General features: G+C 41.0%; 1 protein-coding gene across 2 annotated transcripts; it reads right to left on the reverse strand.

Annotated features, from left to right (window-relative positions):
• Positions 1 to 860: 860 nt before the first annotated feature.
• Positions 861 to 24,642, reverse strand: jmjd8 (jumonji domain containing 8). Of its 2 annotated transcripts, XM_062964354.1 has the most exons (9): positions 24,485 to 24,642; positions 20,433 to 20,525; positions 18,799 to 18,847; positions 17,396 to 17,492; positions 15,521 to 15,589; positions 14,932 to 15,051; positions 11,271 to 11,338; positions 9,876 to 10,010; positions 861 to 4,124 (listed from the first exon to the last, which is right to left on the reverse strand). In XM_062964354.1, the coding sequence occupies exons 1-9, from the start codon at positions 24,556 to 24,558 to the stop codon at positions 4,044 to 4,046; spliced, it is 786 nt and encodes a 261-aa protein (XP_062820424.1). In that variant the 5' UTR covers positions 24,559 to 24,642; the 3' UTR covers positions 861 to 4,043. The 2 variants fall into 2 exon arrangements, with proteins under 2 accessions (XP_062820424.1, XP_062820425.1); XM_062964355.1 differs by lacking the exon at positions 9,876 to 10,010.
• Positions 24,643 to 24,652: the final 10 nt, after the last annotated feature.

The following is a 24,652-nucleotide window of genomic DNA, read 5'->3' on the forward strand; positions in this document are numbered from 1 at the left end:
TAACTCCCCATGGAACAAATCCATTGTCAACCTACTTAACTAAAAAAATGCTGTGTCTGCTTTGGTGCATTTTCGTATGCATCTACACTGTGTAGAATGACTGCAGATTGGCACCACTTTTAACGGCTACGGTTCATTACGAGACAGTCCTGGGAGTTGCTGTTTGACTGTATCTTTTCTGCCAAAGTGCTGTGCCTCAGCAAACTACAACTCCCAGGATTCCATAGCATGGAGCCATGTTTGACTGGACTAATTCTGCAGTGTAGCCGCACCCTTAGTTGGTCACAAAATGGCATGGGATGTTTTTTACCCCCATTAAATGTGAAAAGTGGCCCATCTCGGTGGAACGGGATGCCTATCAAACGGACCTTTTGTGAGCTCTCTGCAGCTTTGTCTGGCTGAATAAAGCAAATGATCTGAGCCAGAACTCCAGAGCAATGTCTCCGTTTCATAATCGAGTTCTTCCACTCCAAAGAGCCAGGATTCTGTTCCCATGTAATGGGTTGCTTTCTACTCTACAACAACAACAACAACAAAGAGTTGTTGTTGTTGTTGTTGTAGTACTCCTTGTTGGAAAGAAAGAGTATAGTTACGGGCACTTCTGTCTTGCACATGGATGGTGGCATTATGGCTTTATAAGGATCCAGAGCAGGACTGGGCCAACTTGGGCCCTCCAGGTGTTTTGGACTTCAACTCCCACAATTCCTAACAGCCGGTAGGCTGTTAGGAATTGTGGGAGTTGAAGTCCAAAACACCTGGAGGGCCCAAGTTGGCCCAGGCCTGCTCCAGAGTCAGCTGTTACTCATTCTTCCTTTCCTTTTGACTTCTCTGTTTCTGTAACATCAGCAAATTCACAACAGTTCAGCTTTATGACAAATATTTTAATTCAAAATTTAATTTTAATGCCCGTTATGCAATAAGATATCAATCCCTAATGCTCTCTCTCCCCACCGCCTGTCCTCGCTATTTCCCAGGACACAAATAAAAGCAAGTACATCTTAACTGTAGATCGGAAAGGCGAGTCACGTTAGTACTGTTCTCTGAAGAACAGGAACATCATTTCCACCTGCTGGTAAATGTTCCACTTAGCACGGTATGAGGACTGCCATGGCTCGCTCTTCCATGGTTTCAGCTTTGCAGTTTCCTTTCTTACTGATGACAATTTGCTTCAATCCAAAAGAGACACATAAGAAGGGCATCCTCATATCTCTGGTCACTGTATTTTTTTAGGAGACCGCAGGGCGGGCGCTTGGACTTGTTGGATAGTTGACTACAACTACCATCAAACATCACCCACGTTGAAGGCAGTTACAAGGAAAGAGGAATGTATATAGAAAATGTACAACAAGTCACTTCTTGTACTGAGAAATATGAGGGTTGAATTCAAAGTAATGCCTCCACCTTCGTAACTCCTCAACAGATAGCGGTCCTGGTCTGCAGCAGGTTCTGGCTTATTCAGTAGACTCTCCTCTACAGTTCCATTTGGCGGGAAGCCTTAGCATTGAACGGTTGTGTTGTTAAAGTGTGAAGTATAGAACCTGTGCAGACAGGGAAGCCTTAGCATTGAACGGTTGTGTTGTTAAAGTGCGAAGTATAGAACCTGTGCAGACAGGGAAGCCTTAGCATTGAACGGTTGTGTTGTTAAAGTGCGAAGTATGGAACCTGTGCAGACAGGGAAGCCTTAGCATTGAACGGTTGTGTTGTTAAAGTGCGAAGTATAGAACCTGTGCAGACAGGGAAGCCTTAGCATTGAACGGTTGTGTTGTTAAAGTGCGAAGTATAGAACCTGTGCAGACAGGGAAGCCTTAGCATTGAACGGTTGTGTTGTTAAAGTGTGAAGTATAGAACCTGTGCAGACAGGGAAGCCTTAGCATTGAACAGTTGTGTTGTTAAAGTGTGAAGTATAGAACCTGTGCAGACAGGGAAGCCTTAGCATTGAACGGTTGTGTTGTTAAAGTGTGAAGTATAGAACCTGTGCAGACAGGGAAGCCTTAGCATTGAACGGTTGTGTTGTTAAAGTGTGAAGTATAGAACCTGTGCAGACAGGGAAGCCTTAGCATTGAACGGTTGTGTTGTTAAAGTGCGAAGTATAGAACCTGTGCAGACAGGGAAGCCTTAGCATTGAACGGTTGTGTTGTTAAAGTGTGAAGTATAGAACCTGTGCAGACAGGGAAGCCTTAGCATTGAACAGTTGTGTTGTTAAAGTGTGAAGTATAGAACCTGTGCAGACAGGGAAGCCTTAGCATTGAACGGTTGTGTTGTTAAAGTGTGAAGTATAGAACCTGTGCAGACAGGGAAGCCTTAGCATTGAACGGTTGTGTTGTTAAAGTGTGAAGTATAGAACCTGTGCAGACAGGGAAGCCTTAGCATTGAACGGTTGTGTTGTTCAAGTGCGAAGTATGGAACCCTGCGCAGACAGTCTGTCAGTGAGACATACGCAACATGCAGTTATTGAATTCTTGACGGCAGAAGGTATCACCCCAAAGGAGATTCGTCAGAGAATGCAAGCTGTTTATGGGGATTGTGTTGAAGTGAGTCCTGTGCGTCGTTGGGCGAGTAAGTTTAAAGATGTTGAGGTGGGAACATCTGACTTGCATGACAAAGAGTTGGATGTCCTGTGACAACAACCATCGAGTTTCACAAGCAAAAGTTTGACAGATTGATTCAGGACGATCGTTGTATCACTCAGAGAGAAATGTAAAGCATAATCGGCATTTCACAAGAACGTGTGGGTCACATTATTGCTTTGCTTGGCTCTCGGAAGATCTGTGCACGATGGGTACCCAGGATGCTGTCGCTTGAAATGAAAGTTCCATACTTCACACTTTCACGACACAACTGTTCAATGCTAAGGCTTCCCCGTCTGCACAGGGTTCCATACTTTGCACTTTAACAACACAACCGTTCAATGCTAAGGCTTCTCCGTCTGCGCAGGGTTCCATACTTTGCACTTTTAACAACACAACTGTTCAATGCTAAGGCTTCCCCGTCTGCACAGGGTTCCATACTTCGCACTTTAACAACACAACTGTTCAATGCTAAGGCTTCCCCATCTGCGCAGGGTTCCATACTTTGCACTTTAACAACACAACTGTTCAATGCTAAGGCTTCCCCATCTGCACAGGGTTCCATACTTTGCACTTTAACAACACAACCGTTCAATGCTAAGGCTTCTCCGTCTGCGCAGGGTTCCATACTTTGCACTTTAACAACACAACTGTTCAATGCTAAGGCTTCTCCGTCTGCGCAGGGTTCCATACTTCGCTCTTTAACAACACAACCGTTCAATGCTAAGGCTTCTCCGTCTGCGCAGGGTTCCATACTTTGCACTTTAACAACACAACCGTTCAATGCTAAGGCTTCTCCGTCTGCGCAGGGTTCCATACTTCGCTCTTTAACAACACAACTGTTCAATGCTAAGGCTTCCCCATCTGCGCAGGGTTCCATACTTTCACTTTAACAACACAACCGTTCAATGCTAAGGCTTCCCCGTCTTCGCAGGGTTCCATACTTCGCCCTTTAACAACACAACAGTTCAATGCTAGGGCTTCCCTCCAAATGGAACTGTAGAGGAGAGTCTACTGAAGAAGCCAGGACCTGCCGCAGACCAGGACTGCCATCTCTTCAGGAGTTAGCAAGGTGGAAAAATTACTTTTCATTCAACCCTTGTATAAAACTACCAAGTTCTGACAAGAGATACTTCATAGTTGGAACTGGTTCCGGCTGTCTGAATATCAACAAGTGTCACAGCATCTGCCTGCCATCTCCTTGCCTGATGTAACACGCCATGTCACAGACCATGTCACAGAGGCTTTTAAGGAGAGGCTGGATGGCCATCTGTCGGGGGTGCTTTGAATGAGATTTTCCTGCTTCTTGCAGGGGGTTGGACTGGATGGCTCGTGAGGTCTCTTCCAACTCTATGATTCTATGATTTTATTCTATGATAGTCCCGTGGTCGCTTGGGCACCAACATCAAATTTGCAACTTCATATAAAACAGCTTTGGAGAGGGCAGGAATCCCAGGATATGGCCATGCGGATTGGCTAGCCCAGGAACGTTGAGATGAAAACACTGGTGTCCAGATTGAGTGTGGCGTGCCACCAGCGGTCTGGGAAGTACAGAACCTGTGGGAATGGCAAAGCGGTGGGGGAAAGCAGAATGAGAGCTGGAACAAGGGGAGCGGGATCCAAAGTTTGGCAGGTTTTCCTTCCTCCGTGGAACAACTTGACTTACCTGTGGGTTGTATCAAAACCCGTAATGTTGCCTTTGAGTTATACATGAAGTCGATTTAATAAATGAGTATATATATTGGGTTACTGTGAGTTTTCCAGGCTGTATGGTCATGTTCCAGAAACATTTTTTCCTGACTTTTCACCCAGATCTATGGCAGGCATCCTCAGAGATTGTGAGCTGTGTTGGAAATAGGCAAGTGGGGTTTATATATTTGTGGGAGAAATAACTTGTCTGTTTGAGGCATGTTGCAATTGTCCACCTTGAATAGCATTGAATAGCATTGAATAGCCTGGCAGTTTCAAAGCCTGGCTGCTTCGCGCCTGGGGCGATCCTTTATTGGGAGGTGTTAGCTGGAATTCCCATTTTCTGAGTGTTTCTCTTTATTTACCGTCCTGATTCTAGAGGTTTTTTTTAATACTGGGAGCCAGATTTTGTTCATTTTTAATTCCAGACAGGAAACAATCAGGGCCAGCTAACACTTTCCAACAAAGGCAGGAAGCACCCAGGCTATTCAGTTCTAATCAAGCTGGCCAAATGCAACATTCACACTTGCCTACAGCAGACAATAACAACAACAACAACAATAATACATCACACAGTCTTAGACACTTGGGAAGTGTCCGACTTGTGATTTTGTAATACGAAATCCAGCATATATAATTTGCTGTGTTATATTGTGTCTTTGTGTCGATAATAATACAGTAGAGTCTCGCTTGGATAAGTGAATATGTTGGATAATAAGGAGGGATTAAGAAAAAGACTATTACACATCAAATTAGGTTATGATTTTACAAATTAAGCACAAAAACATCATGTTTAACAACAAATTTGACAGAAAAAAGTAGTTCAATACGCAGTAATGTTATGTAGTAATTACTGTATTTATGAATTTAGCACCAAAATATCATGATATATTGAAAACATTGACTACAGAAATGCGTTGGATAATCCAGAATGTTGGATAAGCGAGTGTTGGATAAGTGAGACTCTACTGTATTTACGAATTTAGCACCAAAATATCATGATGTATTAAAAACATTGACTACAGAAATGCGTTGGATAATCCAGAATGTTGGATAGGCGAGTGTTGGATAAGTGAGACTCTACTGTATTTACGAATTTAGCACCAAAATATCATGATGTATTGAAAACATTGACTACAGAAATGCGTTGGATAATCCAGAATGTTGGATAAGCGAGTGTTGGATAAGTGAGACTCTACTGTATTTACGAATTTAGCACCAAAATATCACAATATATTGAAAACATTGACTACAGAAATGCGTTGGATAATCCAGAATGTTGGATAAGCGAGTGTTGGATAAGTGAGACTCTACTGTATTTACGAATTTAGCACCAAAATATCATGATGTATTGAAAACATTGACTACAGAAATGCGTTGGATAATCCAGAAAGTTGGATAAGCGAGTGTTGGATAAGTGAGACTCTACTGTATTTACGAATTTAGCACCAAAATATCACAATATATTGAAAACATTGACTACAGAAATGCGTTGGATAATCCAGAATGTTGGATAAGCGAGTGTTGGATAAGTGAGACTCTACTGTATAATGAATTAAAACATAAAAACATATAAAAATCATAAAAGCATAAACTCAGCAACAACTGAGAACAAGAGTTCTTTCCACAGATATATAAACCCCACTTGCCTAGTTTCCAACACACCTCACAACCTCTGAGGATGCCTGCCATAGATGTGGGCGGAAGTCAGGAGAGAATGCTTCTGGGACATAGCCAGGCAGCCTGGAAAACTCACAGCAACCCAGTGATTCTGGCCATGAAAGCCTTCGACAACATAGTGTATCTATTGCTTTACACTGCAAGAAAGAAGAACTTGGGAGAAAAAGAAAACAATAGGTTTTTGGAGAGGAAGAATTCTGCAAAATATCTATCTGCCCAGCTCAAGGTGAGGATGCTTCTCTCCTGCTGAGCAGCTCTAAAGTCTCTTTTCCCCTGACTCAGGGCTTACCGAGTCTCACTTTAAGTAGGGCAGGCCGCGTTGAGTTTCAGCAGCTGAAACGGTTGCAGAAAGGTTGAAAGGAAGGGGAAAAAACACCCTCAAACAAAGAGAAAAAGGGTGGCTGCTTGCTAAGCAACCCGCTGAGAATTTCACTGGGAAATGTTTGCCGTCTGCCGCAGAGCGCATAATCTCTACTTTCGGGAGATTTAGACGGGGCGGGTTTTGGAGCTGTAAGGGTGAGGGAAATGCAGAAAATGTGGCTAATGCCACTATTTCCAGAGTCCCAAAGGCAAGAATCATCAAATGCACTTGGAATTCAATGTCCAACTAGCTGTTGTTAGTTGCTTTGAGCGCCTATATTGGCAGGTAGCTGCGATAAGAATAAACGAAGCAAACAAACTAACACAAAGAATAAACGAAACAAACAAACTAATATTGGCTTTGGACATCACTAAGGTTAAGGAAAGCTGCCTGCTGTATTTCCTATCCAACATGATAGCAACATACCGTATATACTCGAGCATAAGCCGAGGCACCTAATTTTACCACCAAAAAAAATGGGAAAACTTACTGACTCGAGTATAAGCCAAGGGTGGGAAATGCAGCAGCTATGGGTAAATTTCAAAATAAAAATAGATATTGTATATACTCGAGCATAAGCCGAGGCACCTAATTTTACCACAAAAAACTGGGATAACTTATTGACTCGAGTATAAGCCAAGGGTGGGAAATGCAGCAGCTATGGGTAAATTTCAAAATAAAAATAGATATTGTATATACTCGAGCATAAGCCGAGGCACCTAATTTTACCACCAAAAATGGGAAAACTTATTAACCTGAGTATAAGCCAAGGGTGGGAAATGCAGCAGCTACGGGTAAATTTCAAAATAAAAATAGATACCGTATATACTCGAGCATAAACCGAGGCACCTAATTTTACCACCAAAAAATGGGAAAACTTATTAACCTGAGTATAAGCCAAGGGTGGGAAACGCAGCAGCTACGGGTAAATTTCAAAATAAAAATAGATACCGTATATACTCGAGCATAAGCCGAGGCACCTAATTTTACCACCAAAAAATGGGAAAACTTATTAACCTGAGTATAAGCCAAGGGTGGGAAACGCAGCAGCTACGGGTAAATTTCAAAATAAAAATAGATACTGTATATACTTGAGTATAAGCCGACCCGAATATAAGCCGAGGCACCTAATTTTACCACAAAAAAACTGGGAAAACATTGACTCCAGTATAAGCCGAGGGTGGTAAATTTCAGAAATAAAAATAGATACTAATAAAATTGCATTAACTGAGGCATCAGCAGGTTAAATATTTTTGAATATTTACATAAAACTGTCCGACTCTGGTTAAATCATTAGTCTCATCTTCTTCGATGTAAATGTGCTTATGTATCCTTTTAATAATAATAGAGGAAAATAATACATGTAGTAATAATAATTAAAAAAATACAGGAAAATAATACATGTAGTAATAAAGTAAAATAATAACTATAAATATAATAAGATCAGAGTGAAATAATAAATGTATTAATAATAATAAAAATAGAGTAAAATAAATGTAATAGTAGCAACAATAATAGAGAAAAATAAGAAATGTACCATATATGCTTGAGTATAAGCTGACCCAAATATAAGCCAACCAGGACCCTCACCCGAGTATAAGCCGAGGAGGGCTTTTTCAGTCTTAAAAAGAGGGCTGAAAAACTAGGCTTACACTCGAGTATATACAGTATATACATTATTTAATCTACTGATGCCTCGATTAATGTAATTTTATTGGTATCTATTTTTTTTGAATATTTACCATATTTCAAAGAAAAACAGTAAACTAGCTCTATAAGTGGAAAAGTAGTGTCAACAAAAACAATATGGTATTAATAACAATAATAATAATAAAAACATCATTTGTATCCACCCTATCTATCTCCCATGGGGACTCAGCCTGGCTTCCAACATACTAACAGGCAAACATTCAATGCCTATATAAACAATGCAGAGCTATAGATCTATAATTATATATACCAATTTCACATATGCATTTCCCCCTGAAATGTTTGCAAATCCTCTCTCTATATGCATTTCCCCTGCAATATTTGCAAGCCCTTTATATTCATATATTTCTATTTAGACATCTCTCTAGATATAGATAAATATATCTGTATAAGATTTGCAAAGACTTGCAAACATGCGAGGTGAAAATTCGTATATAAAAATAATGTATATATAGATAGATACAAATATTAAAGTACATAGGGACTGCAAAGGCTTGCAGGGGGAAATGCCTATATATCTGTAGCAGAGATGAACAAATATTTCATGGAAAATGCTATTATAAGATTAATGGGTGTGTGTGTGTGTGTGTATACACACACACACACACACACACCCATTAATCTTATAATAGCATTTTCCATGAAATATTTGTTCATTCATATATATATATATATATATATATATATATATATATATATATATATATATATATACATATACACACACACACACACACACACATACACACACATACGAGTATAAGCCTAGTTTTTCAGCCCTTTTTTTAAGACTGAAAAAGCCCCCCTCGGCTTATACTCAGGTGAGGGTCCTGGTTGGCTTATATTTGGGTCAGCTTTTACTCAAGAATATATGGTACATTTATTATTTTACTCTATTATTATTGGTATTATTAAATTTATTATTTTTCTCTATTATTGTTGCTACTACTACATCTATTTTACTCTATGTTTATTATTATTAATACATTTATTATTTCACTCTGATCTTCTTCTTATTATTATTGCATTTATCATTTTACTCTATTTATTATTACATGGATTGTAATATTATATTATTATTACATGGATTATTTTACTCTATTATTATTAAAAGGATACATAAGCCCATTTACATTGAAGAAGATGAGAATAATGGTTGGACAGTCTTATCTTAAATTTGAGCTTGATGTAAATATTCAAAAACATTTGACCTACTGATGCCTCAATTAATGTAATTTTATTGGTATCTACAGTAGAGTCTCACTTATCCAACACTCGCTTATCCAACGTTCTGGATTATCCAACGCATTTTTGTAGTCAATGTTTTCAATATATCGTGATATTTTGGTGCTAAATTCATAAATACAGTAATTACAACATAACATTACTGAGTATTGAACTACTTTTTCTGTCAAATTTGTTGTATAACATGATGTTTTGGTGGTTAATTTGTAAAATCATAACCTAATTTGATGTTTAATAGGCTTTTCCTTAATGCCTCCTTATTATCCAACATATTCGCTTATCTAACATTCTGCCGGCCCGTTTATGTTGGATAAGTGAGACTCTACTGTATTTTTATTTCTGAAATTTGCCATCCTCGGCTTATACTGGAGTCAATGTTTTCCCAGTTTTTTCGTGGTAAAATTAGGTGCCTCAGCTTATATTCGAGTATATACGGTATATATGTATATATACACATTCTTCTTGTAAGGGCTTCTTTCCCTTTTCAAAACATTCCCTTGGTTAAGAGCGAGAGAGGCTTTGGAAAATAAAACACTGATAAGGGAGGGGAGAAATATATGCTTTTTCAGCTCATAAAAAGGGCTGAAAAACTCGGCTTATCTTTGAGTATATACGGTACCTACCTCCCCAGGGTGAATGGTACATTCCATGGGCCTTTCCCACGACGGCAGAAAAGGGTACGTATCCAGCAACCAAGACAGGGTTGTTCTGTTTGGGTGGAACTCGGGCGTCTTCTCTGGTGGATACAGAAACCAGCGCTGAGGAGACAGAAAGATGCAGCGGCTCACCTGAAAGGAACCAGAAATGCCCCCTTCGACACTACTATATAAGGATCCACTTATTTTGAGAATGTTGCTTGGAATATTCTGAACAACATTCGGAAAACGGGAATTCCTGACAAGAAACAATCAGGACCAGCTAACACCTCCCAACAAAGGATTCCCCCAGGACAAGAACCAGCCAGGCTTTGAATCTGCAAGGCCATTAAATGGTAATTAAGCTTGTGATTTGCAACATTCACACTAGCCTCAAACAGATAAGAGTTCTTTCTCTCACCCTGGACATTATTCCACAAGTACAGTAGAGTCTCGCTTATCCAACACTCGCTTATCCAACGTTCTGGATTATCCAACGCATTTTTGTAGTCAATGTTTTCAATACATCACGATATTTTGGTGCTAAATTCGTAAATACAGTAATTTCTATATAGCATTACTGCATATTGAACTACTTTTTCTGTCAAATTTGTTGTACAGTAGAGTCTCACTTATCCAACACTCGCTTATCCAACGTTCTGGATTATCCAACGCATTTCTGTAGTCAATGTTTCCAATATATCGTGATATTTTGGTGCTAAATTCGTAAATACAGTAATTACTATATAGCATTACTGCGTATTGAACTGCTTTTTCAGCCAAATTTGTTGTCTAACATGATGTTTTGGTCCTTCATTTGTAAAATCCTAACCTAATTTGATGTTTAATAGGCTTTTCCTTAATGCCTCCTTATTATCCAACATATTCGCTTATCCAACGTTCTGTCGGCCCGTTTATGTTGGATAAGTGAGACTCTACTGTATATGATGTTTTGGCGCTTAATTTGTAGAATAATAACCTAATTTGATATTTAATAGGCTTTTCCTTAATGCCTCCTTATTATGCAACATATTCGCTTATCCAACATTCTGCCGGCCTGTTTATGTTGGATAAGTGAGACTCTACTGTATTTCCAAATTGGTTCCATAATAAAAAAAATGGGAAAAGTTTATTAAATTGCAAAATATTTATTTTTGCATGACGTCCTGCTATAGCACATTTTGCTCTAGTTTCTCAATGAGTTTCAACCAATTCTACCTAGTTTGCAGCAACCACAAAACAACGAAGTTCCGGGAGTGGAACAACTACTTTCAAAATAAGTACCGCACAGTGAAACGGGAAATAACACTTTCCAACCGGGAACGGAAAAAAAAAATTGCACATTTTGTTACATAGTGTTATTTAACCACAGGTGCTTCTCACCTTTCTGCCAAAGATAACTTCGGAGAAGCCAGGGCCGTGCCAATGGAACGGCACACCTGAGCCGGATCCTGTAGAAAACAAAAGGAAGAAAGATGATGTGTGTTGTTTCACCACCACAAAACCTTCATTCCTATAGTCTAGGCCAGGCATGGGCCAACTTGGGCCCTCCGGGTGTTTTGGACTTCAACTCCCACAATTCCTAACAGCCTACCGGCTGTTAGGAATTGTGGGAGTTGAAGTCCAAAACACCCGGAGGGCCCAAGTTGGCCCATGCCTGGTCTAGGCGATATCTATCTATATATATATAAAAGAGTGATGGCATCAGGGCAGCGGACAAAACAACAAAACTACAGGCCCGCCGACCTCGAAATTTGACAACACAACCCATCATCCACGCCTCTAGGTTGATACAACAAAAAGAAAAGAAAAATAAAGTCCTAATTACAGGGAGAGGAATAATAGTTTTTATCCAATTGCTGCCAGTTTGAAGGCTAAGCTCCGCCCACTTGATATCCTAGCAACCTACTCAGCCCAGGGGACAGGCACAGTTAGGCCTCACTTAGGCCTCTTCCACAGATTATCAGATTTGAACTGGATTATATGGCAGTGTAGACTCAAGGCCCTTCCACACAGCTATATAACCCATTTAGAATCTTATATTATCTGCTTTGAACTGGATTATCTGGACTCCACACTGCCATATAATCCACTTCAGTGTGCATACTAAACATAAAGACTACCATACAACAGACATTCAATACCACCACTACCTCAACAATTTCTCACCAACACCGCCAGACAACGCCACAGCAACACGTGGCCGGGCACAGCTAGTCTATATATATAAATGTAATGTGCATAATTAGGACCAAGTTAACAACAAAACCACTGGGCCACATCACACCAAATTTGGCCACAAAACTAATCGCTTTCCAAGGAGTGACCATAAAATAATAATAATAATAATAATAATAATAATAATAATAATAATAATAAAAAAACACCATGCCTGTATGTAGAAAGCGGCCAGGCTTTTAAGCTGCAAGACTATTCAGTGCAATTCAAGCTGGCCAAACAAGGATTTTCCTACAAAGGAAGTAGCCAAGCTTCAAAGAGGCTCTTTGATTGAAGGTGCGACTCGAGCTCGCCAAACAAGGATATGACACAGCCAGGCATTGAAGCTGCAAGGCTATTCAGTGCAATTCAAGCTCGCCAAACAAGGATTCCCTTAAGTATGACACAGCCAGGCATTGAAGCTGCAAGGCTATTCAGTGCAATTCAAGCTCGCCAAACAAGGATTCCCTTAAGTATGACACAGCCAGGCACTGAAGCTGCAAGGCTATTGAGTGCAATTCAAGCTCGCCAAACAATGACTCCCCTAGGTATGACACAGCCAGGCATTGAAGCTGCAAGGCTATTCAGTGCAATTCAAGCTCGCCAAACAAGGATTTCCCTAGGTATGACACAGCCAGGCATTGAAGCTGCAAGGCTATTCAGTGCAATTCAAGCTCGCCAAACAAGGATTTCCCTAGGTATGACACAGCCAGGCACTGAAGCTGCAAGGCTATTCAGTGCAATTCAAGCTCGCCAAACAAGGATTCCCCTCGGTATGACACAGCCAGGCACTGAAGCTGCAAGGCTATTCAGTGCAATTCAAGCTCGCCAAACAAGGATTCCCCTAAGTATGACACAGCCAGGCACTGAAGCTGCAAGGCTATTCAGTGCAATTCAAGCTCGCCAAACAAGGATTCCCCTAGGTATGACACAGCCAGGCATTGAAGCTGCAAGGCTATTCAGTGCAATTCAAGCTCGCCAAACAAGGATTCCCCTAGGTATGACACAGCCAGGCACTGAAGCTGCAAGGCTATTCAGTGCAATTCAAGCTCGCCAAACAAGGATTCCCTTAAGTATGACACAGCCAGGCACTGAAGCTGCAAGGCTATTCAGTGCAATTCAAGCTCGCCAAACAAGGATTCCCCTAGGTATGACACAGCCAGGCACTGAAGCTGCAAGGCTATTCAGTGCAATTCAAGCTCGCCAAACAAGGATTCCCCTCGGTATGACACAGCCAGGCACTGAAGCTGCAAGGCTATTCAGTGCAATTCAAGCTCGCCAAACAAGGATTCCCCTCGGTATGACACAGCCAGGCACTGAAGCTGCAAGGCTATTCAGTGCAATTCAAGCTCGCCAAACAAGGATTCCCCTAAGTATGACACAGCCAGGCACTGAAGCTGCAAGGCTATTCAGTGCAATTCAAGCTCGCCAAACAAGGATTCCCCTAGGTATGACACAGCCAGGCATTGAAGCTGCAAGGCTATTCAGTGCAATTCAAGCTCGCCAAACAAGGATTCCCCTAGGTATGACACAGCCAGGCACTGAAGCTGCAAGGCTATTCAGTGCAATTCAAGCTCGCCAAACAAGGATTCCCTTAAGTATGACACAGCCAGGCACTGAAGCTGCAAGGCTATTCAGTGCAATTCAAGCTCGCCAAACAAGGATTCCCCTAGGTATGACACAGCCAGGCACTGAAGCTGCAAGGCTATTCAGTGCAATTCAAGCTCGCCAAACAAGGATTCCCCTAGGTATGACACAGCCAGGCACTGAAGCTGCAAGGCTATTCAGTGCAATTCAAGCTCGCCAAACAAGGATTCCCCTAGGTATGACACAGCCAGGCACTGAAGCTGCAAGGCTATTCAGTGCAATTCAAGCTCGCCAAACAAGGATTCCCCTAGGTATGACACAGCCAGGCACTGAAGCTGCAAGGCTATTCAGTGCAATTCAAGCTCGCCAAACAAGGATTCCCCCAGGTATGACACAGCCAGGCATTGAAGCTGCAAGGCTATTCAGTGCAATTTGACCAGACCAACAAAGGATTAATCTTGGCAGAAGGTGGCCAGGCTTTGAAGCAGCGATACTACTCCGTACTGTTGAAGCTGACCAACCACAGAGTCCCCTAGGTAGCAAGCAGCCAGGCTTTGAAGCAGCGAGGCTATTCAATGCAATTCTAGAACCCCAAAAAACCATTCCCCTAGAACGCAAGTACTGAACCTTCCAAGCAGAAATCCAATTCCGTTGCATTCCAGCTCACCAAACAAGGATTCCTATAAGAAGGAAACGGCCAGGCTTTGAGGCTGCAAGGCTATTCACTGCTATTCCACCGGGCCAACAAAGCATTCCCATACACCACAGCAACACGTGTCTGGGCACTGCTAGTATTTATACAATTATATACATATATGTACACTTCTCGTGTAAGTGAATCACTTGAATATTACAGCAGGTGCTGAGTCTGACATCTCCCTGCAGGTGCCACAATAATAATAATAATAATAATAATAATAAATCTGCCAACTGCAAAAGGCCACCCTGCTGGGATCTGTGCGCATCATCCGAAAATACATCACACAGTCCTAGACACTTGGGAAGTGTTCGACTTGGGATTTTGTGATACGAAATCCAGCATATCTATCTTGTTTGCTGTGTCATAATAAAATAATAATAATAATATTTGTATACCCCGCCCCATCTCCCCGAGGGGACTCGGGGTGGCTTACATGGGGCCAAGCGTGGACATCAACAATATTTAAAAAAAGCAATAAAACAAGTCAATCAACAATTTAAAAAAAAAACCGCCACCCACTCACCCGCCCTCCTTACTGACCAGCGATCCCAAAACTGTAGGCGCCCGTGGTGCCCGGGATTCGGAAAGGTGGGGGCCTGTATCTTTGGAACAGAGAGCCCCATTCGGTGAAGTTATTGTCCCCAAAGAAGTAGAGTGTTTCTGGGGGGGAAAGGAAACAAAATAGAGGAGTCTAGTGACTAGATCCACACAAGTCATACTACCCTTCCATTCTGCCTTGGTCAAATCACAACTGGAATCGCACGGTGTTCCATTCTGGGCAGTGCAATAAAAATAGCCCTGCTCGTTGTTGATCTAAGCAACCCGAAAGATAGTTGTATCTATCAAGTAGGAAATTTAGGAACCGCTTATGTGGCGAGGCTAATTTAACTAATTTATGACATCTAGCAGCGTTCAGAAGAATGAGGAAGTAACCCATCAAGGACTCGGTGTCACAGTGGATGATGAAGCAGCAGCTCCCCCTGTGGCCAGAATCGAGCATATCCTCATGAAGCCGGAAGCTGGACAATGTTAAATTGCCTCTCTGTCTGTCTATATGTCATATCGCATTGGAGCCTCCGGTGGCCTTGGGGATAAAAGCCTCGTGACTTGTGGGAGTTGAAGTACTTACCGCTCCCAAGAGAGTCCAGATCCTGGGGTTCCAGCAGCTGATCCACATATTCCTGGAAGGGGAGGTCAACTGCAACAAGGAGAAGGTATGTGTGTGAAGAATATATTGTAAGACCCATTGGCACACATCAGATGTCATGGGGAGGCAGTCCTCTCTTAGACTCAGCATAGGATCCCAGAGTAGCTATCGTTATTAATATATATATTAATATTATTAGTAAGACCCATTGGTACACATCGGATATAATAGGGAGGTACTCCTCTCCCAGACTCAGCTTAGGGTCCCAGAGTAGCTATCATTTATTTATATATATATATATATATATATATATATATATATATATATATATAAAGACCCATTGATACACATCGGGTCACTCCTCTCCCAGACTCAGCTTAGGGTCCCAGAGTAGCTATCACTATATATATATATATACACACTATATATATATCACTATATATATATATATACACACACACACACACACACACACACACCGTGTTTCCCCGAAAATAAGACAGTGTCTTATATTATTTTTTGCTCCCAAAGATGTGCTAGGTCTTATTTTTAGGGGATGTCTTATTTTTTCCATGAAGAAGAATTCACATTTATTGTTGAACCAAAAAATGAACATTTATTATATACTGTACAGTAGTTGTCATCACAAACCAACATAACCAAACCAGACAAACTATGACTCCTGACAATAATTTCTTGTTACTACTATATAAATATAAATAATGTAACATTAATATATTATTACCATTATTTCCATGTACAACTGGTATGTGCATTTACCGATCCTGCAAGTTCTGGTGTTTTGTTTGGCGGGCACCGGGCATGCTTCCAAACAAAAACTTTGCTAGGTCTTACTTTTGGGGGAGGCCTTATATTTAGCAATTCAGCAAAACCTCTGCTAGGTCTTATTTTTTGGGGATGTCTTATTTTCGGGGAAACAGGGTGTGTGCGTGTGTGTGTGTGTATACATACATATATATATATATATATATATATATATATATATAAAAGAGTGATGGCATCACGGCAGCGGACAAAACAACAAAAGTAAACACCCCACAACCTTGAAAATTGACAGCACAACCCCTCATCCATGCCTCTAGGTTGATACAACAAAAAGAAAAGAAAAATAAAGTCCTAATTAGAGGGAGAGGAATAATTGTTTTTATCCAATTGCTGCCAGTTAAAAGGCTAAGCTCCGCTCACTTGGTCTCCTAGCAACCCACTCAGCCCAGGGGACCCTTTACCTTAACTACCACCAATTCCTCAATACTTTATTTCCCATACCACCATACTTCGCCACAGCAACGCGTGGCCGGGCACAGCTAGTATATATATATATAATAATAATTATTATTATTAAGATCCATTGGCACACATCAGTTGTAATGAGGAGGCAGCTGAGGGTCCCAGAGTAGCTATTATTATTAATATATATGTATATATTTATATAATTAGTAAGACCCACTGGCACACATCAGATATAATGGGGAGGCACTCCTCTCCCAGACTCAGCTGAGGGTCCCAGAATAACGATCGTTATTTATATTAATATTATTATTAACACTCATTGGCACACATCAGCTGTCATGGGAAAGCATCCCTCTGTCAGTACCTGCTTCTTATTATGGGGCCGAAACGAAAGGAAAACGAAAGCAAGCACGGATCACTGTTTGGCTTTTGTTTTCGTGTCTCCTCGCGTTTCCTACAAAAATGACGCCATTCGTTTCGTTGAAACAAAACGATAGCACGAAGGAAACAAAGGAAAAAATCGCACACATCTCTCGTAAAGACGCTTCCTTCCATCACATTGCAAACACTGTTTGGATAAGTATCCGGCAGTCATGCTCTCCTTACCTTTTTGGTAAGAGTAGGTATTGGCGGTGCTCAGCCGGATGGGACGGTCCCCAAATTTGGCCAGAAGCTCCTCCTTGGTACATTGAGCCTGGAACTCCTGGAGCCAGAGAGATGCAGATCAAGAGAGGAAAATGCATGCCTTGCCCAAACTCTCCATCCTTGATGCAAGAGAACAATCTAAAACCACAGTGACTCCCAAACCCATCCAAATTATGAAACAACATGCAGTCTCCCGATCTGATAAATAAGCAAAACATGGACATAAATACTATGTTGAGGGTTGTAGAAATAAATACATAGGAGCTTTACCACCGTTTCTGAATCAAGATAAACCTTGCAGTATAATAAAATGTCACTCAGGCAAGTAACAGTATCTTTACTTCAGTTCAAGAGTTCAAACAGGGCAACAATATATACGTCAGTCTTTCTGAATTCACAGAGAATATAGGGAACTAGCTGTGCCCGGCCACTTGTTGCTGTGGCGTTGTCTGGTGGTGTCTGTATTTTATAGGCAGTGTGGAAGAGGCCTAAGTGAGGCCTAACTTTGCCTGTCCCCTGGGCTGAGTGGGTTGCTAGGAGACCAAGTGGGCAGAGCTTAGCCTTCTAACTGGCAGCACTTGGATAAAAACAATTACTCCTCTCCCTCTAATTAGGACTTTATTTTTCTTTTCTTTTTGTTGTATCAACCTAGAGGCGTGGATGAGGGGTTGTGCTGTCAATTTTCGAGGTTGTGGGGTGTTTAGTTTTGTTGTTTTGTCAGTCGCCAGGATTCCATCACTCTTTTATATAGATAGATAGATATATATTCATTGTTAGGTGGACACCCTTTGTGACATTAAAAGTAGCAATAATAGTAATAATAATAAAGTTATGTCTTACCCGCCTCTCCTTAATATATAGGCACATTTGACATATATATTACAAGTTGTGCCCAGCCACGCGTTGCTGTGGCGAAGTATGGTGGTATGGGAAATCAGATAATCTGTATTTTATAGGCAGTGTGGAAGAGGCCTAAGTGAGGCCTAACTCTGCCTGGCCCCTGGGCTGAGTGGGTTGCTAGGAGACCAAGTGGGCGGAGCTTAGCCTTCTAAATGGCAGCAATTGGATACAAACAATTATTCCTCTCCCTCTAATTAGGACATTATTTTTCTTTTCTTTTTGTTGTATGAACGTAGAGGCATGGATGAGGGGTTGTGCTGCCAAGTTTAGTGTTTCTGGGATGTGTAGTTTTGTTGTTTTGTCCTAGACCGAAATTTCATTACCCTTTTATATATATAGATAAACAGTCTCTTTAAACAGTTTTTAAATATGTCATTTGCCTTATAAATAATCAGGCTTCGGAGGGTATGGCAGCCATACTCTCCGAAGATGCGCCCAAGACAATGAAAACAGCATTAACTCACCGAGTTGTCTGTGATTCCCTGGAGTATAACCGGCCGAGAAAAGGCATACCTGGAAAATGAAGGAAGGTGCAGTGTCACAAATAACAGCTGTCAATATCCGTTTGTCACACAGCTCTTGAGTCCTGCAAGTCATCTCAAGAGTGGTGTACTTTCTCGACACTCTACTTATTATGGGCATAGAAGCATAGGATCGACATTCATCTTCCCTTCTTCCCCTCCTCCTGTAACCCAGTAAGGGAGCATCTGCACTGTAGAATTAATGCAGTTTGGCTTCACTTTAGCCAAACTGCATGTTTTACAAAGTCTTCAGCCTTGTCACTGAAACTTTCAGTCCTCAGCAGGTTAAACCACTAGCTGCAGGAAATCCATGTGGCAATTCGAGGCCACGAGTCCGGGTGAGCTCCCAACTGTTAGCCCTAGCTTCTGCCAAGCTACTCTGTTTCCCCGAAAATATATTAATTTTTGCTCCCAAATATGCACTAGGGGATGTCTTATTTTTCCACAAAGAAGAATTCACATTTATGGTTGAATTTTTAAAAAAATGAAAATTTATTATCTACTGTACAGTAGTTGTTATCGCAAACTAGCATAATCCTTTCAAGAATTTCTATATTATATTTTATTGCTATACTGTTTTTAAATTACTGTCTTAAATTTCTCTTCGTATGTAAATTTATGTTGTTGTTGGGCTTGTGCCTGTACAAGGTGCCCTGAGTCCCTTCTGGGAGATGGAGGTGGGATACAAGAATAAAGTTATTATATTATTATTATTATTATTTCTTGTTACAGTAGAGTCTCACTTATCCAACATTCTGGATTATCCAACACATTTTTGTAGTCAATGTTTTCAATATATCGTGATATTTTGGTGCTAAATTCATAAATACAGTAATTACTACATAGCATTACTGCGTATTGTACTACTTTTTCTGCCAAATTTGTTGTCTAACATGATGTTTTGGTGCTTGATTTGTAAAATCATAACCTAATTTGATGTTTAATAGGCTTTTCCTTAATGCCTCCTTATTATCCAACATATTCGCTTATCCAACATTCTGCTGGCCCGTTTATGTTGGATAAGTGAGACTCTACTGTACTACCTTTATTTCCATGTACAACCATCTATGGTTTGTACATTTACCGATCCTGCATGCTTCCAAACAAAACCTTTGCTAGGTCTTACTTTCGGGGGAGGCCTTATATTTAGCAATTCAGCAAAACCTCTACTAGGTCTTATTTTCTGGGGATGTCTTATTTTCGGGGAAACAGGGTAGCTGTTTGAAAGCATACAATGCGAGTAGATCAATAAGTACCGCCTCAGCGGGAAGGTAAAAGGACACCCCAAGCATACATGCTGGAAAAACGTGATCAGAGATGTCTACAGACAACAGCCTCCTCGGCATGGAAAAATGGAACAAGAGCACCTCCCCATGGCCGGAGTTGAACATCGCCTCCAGATGCTGGATTTGTGGTACCTAATTTCTCTACTTACAGCTTATAATATGTTTTCGAACTGCTTAGGTAAACAGTGAGTAGGACTTGACGGTCGGGTGCTCACCCCGACCGGGCTTTCAGTTGGTAGATCTTATTACTGCTAGTGATTTACCAGCTGTGCTACAACCAAGCCTACTTACTGCTGAATGAACTCGGAGTAGGTTAAACTGGCGTCTCGCCTTTCGATGGTGCAGCTCTCTTCTTCCGTTAAGGCGGCGCGTTTGTTTGCGGGCCTGAAGTGCAAAGAGAAAGATTTAATATTTTATTTTACGGGAGTTCACCCACATCTAGAGAGCATTCTGTACCCCACCACTGATGGATCTGGACCAAACTTGGCACACAGAACCTCGATGACCAACAGAAATACTGGAAGGGTTTGGAGGGACTGACTAACCTGGGTGGGAGTTGTAGTTCACCCACATCTAGAGAGCATTCTCTTCCCCACTAATAATGGATCTGGACCAAACTTGGCACACAGAATCCCGATGACCAACAGATCATACCGAAGGGGTTTGGAGGGACTGACTAACCCAGGTGGGAGTTGTAGTTCACCTACATTTAGAGAGCATTCTGTACCCCACTAATAATGAATCTGGACCAAACTTGGCACACAGAATCCCGATGACCAACAGATCATACTGAAGGGGTTTGGAGGGACTGACTAACCTGGGTGGGAGTTGTAGTTCACCCACATCTAGAGAGCATTCTCTTCCCCACTAATAATGAATCTGGACCAAACTTGGCACACAGAATCCCGATGACCAACAGATCATACCGAAGGGGTTTGGAGGGACTGACTAACCTGGGTGGGAGTTGTAGTTCACCTACATTTAGAGAGCATTCTCTTCCCCACTAATAATGGATCTGGACCAAACTTGGCACACAGAATCCCGATGACCAACAGAACATACCGAAGGGGTTTGGAGGGACTGACTAACCTGGGTGGGAGTTGTAGTTCACCCACATCTAGAGAGCATTCTGTACCCACCACTGATTGATCTGGACTAAACTTGGCACACAGAACCTTGATGACCAACAGAACATACTGGAGGTGTTTGGACGGACTGACTAACCTGGGTGGGAGTTATAGTTCACACTAAAGTACACAGAAATCTATAATACGTTTAGAGATACAGTTGTCCTATTACTAACTAATATACAGAATAGAACAATGGTAACAAACAAATTATAATCCTTACAGGGGCATGAGTAATGCACAAATGAAAACTGTTTACAGCATTACATCAAACATTATATTCATGCTTGTATGTTTTTTCAGTAACAGATAAGTATATTCAGTGCCTGAGTACAACACTTGGAATTTCAGTATTGTCCTACGCCAGGGGTCCCCAAACTTTTTAAACAGGGGGCCAGTTCATGGTCCCTCAGACCGTTGGAGGGCCGGACTATAGTTGAAAAAAACCTATAAACAAATTCCTTTGCACACTGCACATCTCTTATTTTGAAGTTAAAAAAAAACCAAACAGAAAGAAATACAGCCTCAATGTTAATAATAATGATCATAATAAAAAAAATTATAAAGAGGGTTGGAAGAGACACCTTGAGCCATCTTGTCCAACTCTCTTCTACCTTTGTGCACCAAAAGCACAAGCAAAGCACCCCTGACAGATGGCCACCCAGCCTCAATGTTAATAAAGCCGCCCTGAGTTCCCTGATGGGTGAGAAGGGCGGGGTAGAAGTGATGTAATAAATAATAATAATAATAATAATAATAATAATAATAATAATAATAATAATACAGGGTTTTGGAACACAATACTCCTGACCTCACAATTGTGTTAAAAAACAAAGTATGGATTGTCGATGTTGCAATCCCAGGTGACAGAAGGATTGAGGAGAAACAACTGGAAAAGCTGACACGATATAGGATTTAAAGATCGAATTACAAAGACTCTGGCACAAGCCAGTCAAGGTGGTCCCAGTGGTCATCGGCACACTGGGTGCAGTGCCTAAAGACCTTGGCCTGCACTTAAACACAATCGATGCTAACAAAATTACCATCTGCCAGCTACAGAAGGCCACCTTACTGGGATCTGCGTGCATTATTTGCCGATACATCACACAGTCCTAGACACTTGGGAAGTGTCCAACGTGGGATCCAATACAACAACCTTCAGAGAGTCTGCTGTGGACTCATCTTGTTGTGTTTCTAATAATGATGATGATGATGATGATGACTTTAAGAGAAGAAGAGACCCCTTGGGTCATTGAGCCCAACCCCTTTCTGCCCTTGTGCCGTGGGGGCTGGATAAATGGCTTCGATGGGCCGCATCCGGCCCCCGGGCCTTAGTTTGGGGACCCCTGTCCTACGCAGATAAAAGTCTTAGGAATACATGGTCAAAGAAATAAACAACTGATAATTTCTTCTGTAAATTGTGGTTCACACTTTAGATAAATTCATCATTGTCCCATGCAACTCAATGTCTCGGAGATGCGTATAAAGGAATGTAAAACATAAAGGAGTGTAGAACGAGACATTAACTTGCATGGGACAATGATGAATTTATCTAAAGTGTGAACCACAATTTACAGAAGAAATTATCAGTTGTTTATTTCTTTGACCATGTATTCCTAAGACTTTTATCTGCGTAGGACAATACTGAAATTCCAAGTGTTGTACTCAGGCACTGAATATACTTATCTGTCACTGAAAAAACATACAAGCATGAATATAATGTTTGACGTAATGCTATAAACAGTTTGCAGTTGTGCATTACTCATGCCCCTGTAAGGATTATAATTTGTTTGTTACCATTGTTCTATTCTGTATATTAGGGAGTTATAGTTCACCCACATCCTGAGCACACTTTGAACCCCAACAATGACGGATCTGGACTAAACTTGGCACACAGGCCAAACATAACTAACAGTAATGGTTCGGGGGTGATTGACCTCAGAATCTGGGAGTTATAGTTCACCCTGCATCCAGAAATCACTCTGAACCCCACTAATGACGGATATGGACCAAACTTAGCACACAGGCCCAACACAACCAACTTTGAATACTGGCAGGATTTGGGGGTGACTGACCCACGATTCTGGGAGTTGTAGTTCTCCCACATCAGGGGTCTCCAAACTTTTTAAGCAAAGGGCCAGTCCACAATCCTTCAGACTGTGGAGGGGCCGAATTATCATTTGGAAAAAAAATACAAACAAATTCCTACGCATACTGCACATGTCTTATTTGTAGTGCAACAACAACAATGAAAGAACAATACAATATTTTAAAATGAAAACAATTTTAACCAACATAAACCTATTAGGATTTCAATGGAAAGTGTGGGCCTGCTTCTGGCCAATGAGATAGTCAAGTTAATTAGGATTGTTGTTGTTGTTGTTGTTGTTGTGTGCCTTCAAGTCATGTCAGAATTTGGGTGAGCCTAAGTCTAAAATTAATTATTTATTTACAGTAGAGTCTCACTTATCCAACACTCGCTTATCCAACGTTCTGGATTATCCAACGCATTTTTGTAGTCAATGTTTTCAATACATCGTGTTATTTTGGTGCTAAATTTGTAAATACAGTAATTACTACACAGCATTTCTGCGTATTGAACTACTTTTTCTGTCCAATTTGTTGTATAACATGATGTTTTGGTGCTTAATTTGCAAAATCATAACCTAATTTGATGTTTAATAGGCTTTTTCTTAATCTCTCCTTATTATCCAACATATTCGCTTATCCAACGTTCTGCCGGCCCGTTTACGTTGGATAAGTGAGACTCTACTGTACTACATTTATTTATTACATTTATATCCCACCCTTTTCACCCCGAAGGGGACTCAGAGCAGCTGTATGTACATACAATATATTATATTATTAGCATAGCACAATATTAGCATTATATATTACTGTATTGAACTATACCACTATACTATTATATAATATGTAATATATAACATACAATTAATATTATTATAGGGTATTACTATTAATATTATATTGTATAACATTATAATATTTTATCAATATTATATGTATATACAATATATTATATTATTAAAACTGATATAAAAATATTATATTATAAAACTGAGGGCGGGGGCCAGGTAAATGACCTTGGAGGGCCGCATCCGGACCCCGGGCCTTAGTTTGGGGACCCCTGTCCCACATCCTTATGCATTTTCGAATAAATTTTCGCATCAATCTTCCCTCGGTTCCCTCTCTCACCAGCCTCCATCCTTTCCCAGCGACTCTCCGGGGATGAGGAGGAAGGGGAGGAAGAGGCCCAGGAGGAGCCCCATCCGCTCCGTCCGGCAGAGAAGCCCCCACGAAACACGCCTCGAGGAGGAAGGAGCAACGGCTAAAAGGGAACCTTTTGGAGGCGGAACCTTTTCG

Source organism: Anolis carolinensis, unplaced genomic scaffold, assembly GCF_035594765.1.
Source record: "Anolis carolinensis isolate JA03-04 unplaced genomic scaffold, rAnoCar3.1.pri scaffold_13, whole genome shotgun sequence".
NCBI lineage: Eukaryota > Metazoa > Chordata > Lepidosauria > Squamata > Dactyloidae > Anolis > Anolis carolinensis.

Coding starts and splice junctions, on each gene's coding strand:
- jmjd8 (XM_062964354.1), bottom strand. CDS start 24,558: ATGGGGCTCCTCCTGGGCCTCTTCCTCCCCTTCCTCCTCATCCCCGGA. Junction 17,493..18,798: donor AGGGAATCACAGACAACTCG/GTGAGTTAATGC, acceptor CTCTGGCTCCAG/GAGTTCCAGGCTCAATGTAC. Junction 10,011..11,270: donor AAGTTATCTTTGGCAGAAAG/GTGAGAAGCACC, acceptor CTGTCTCCTCAG/CGCTGGTTTCTGTATCCACC.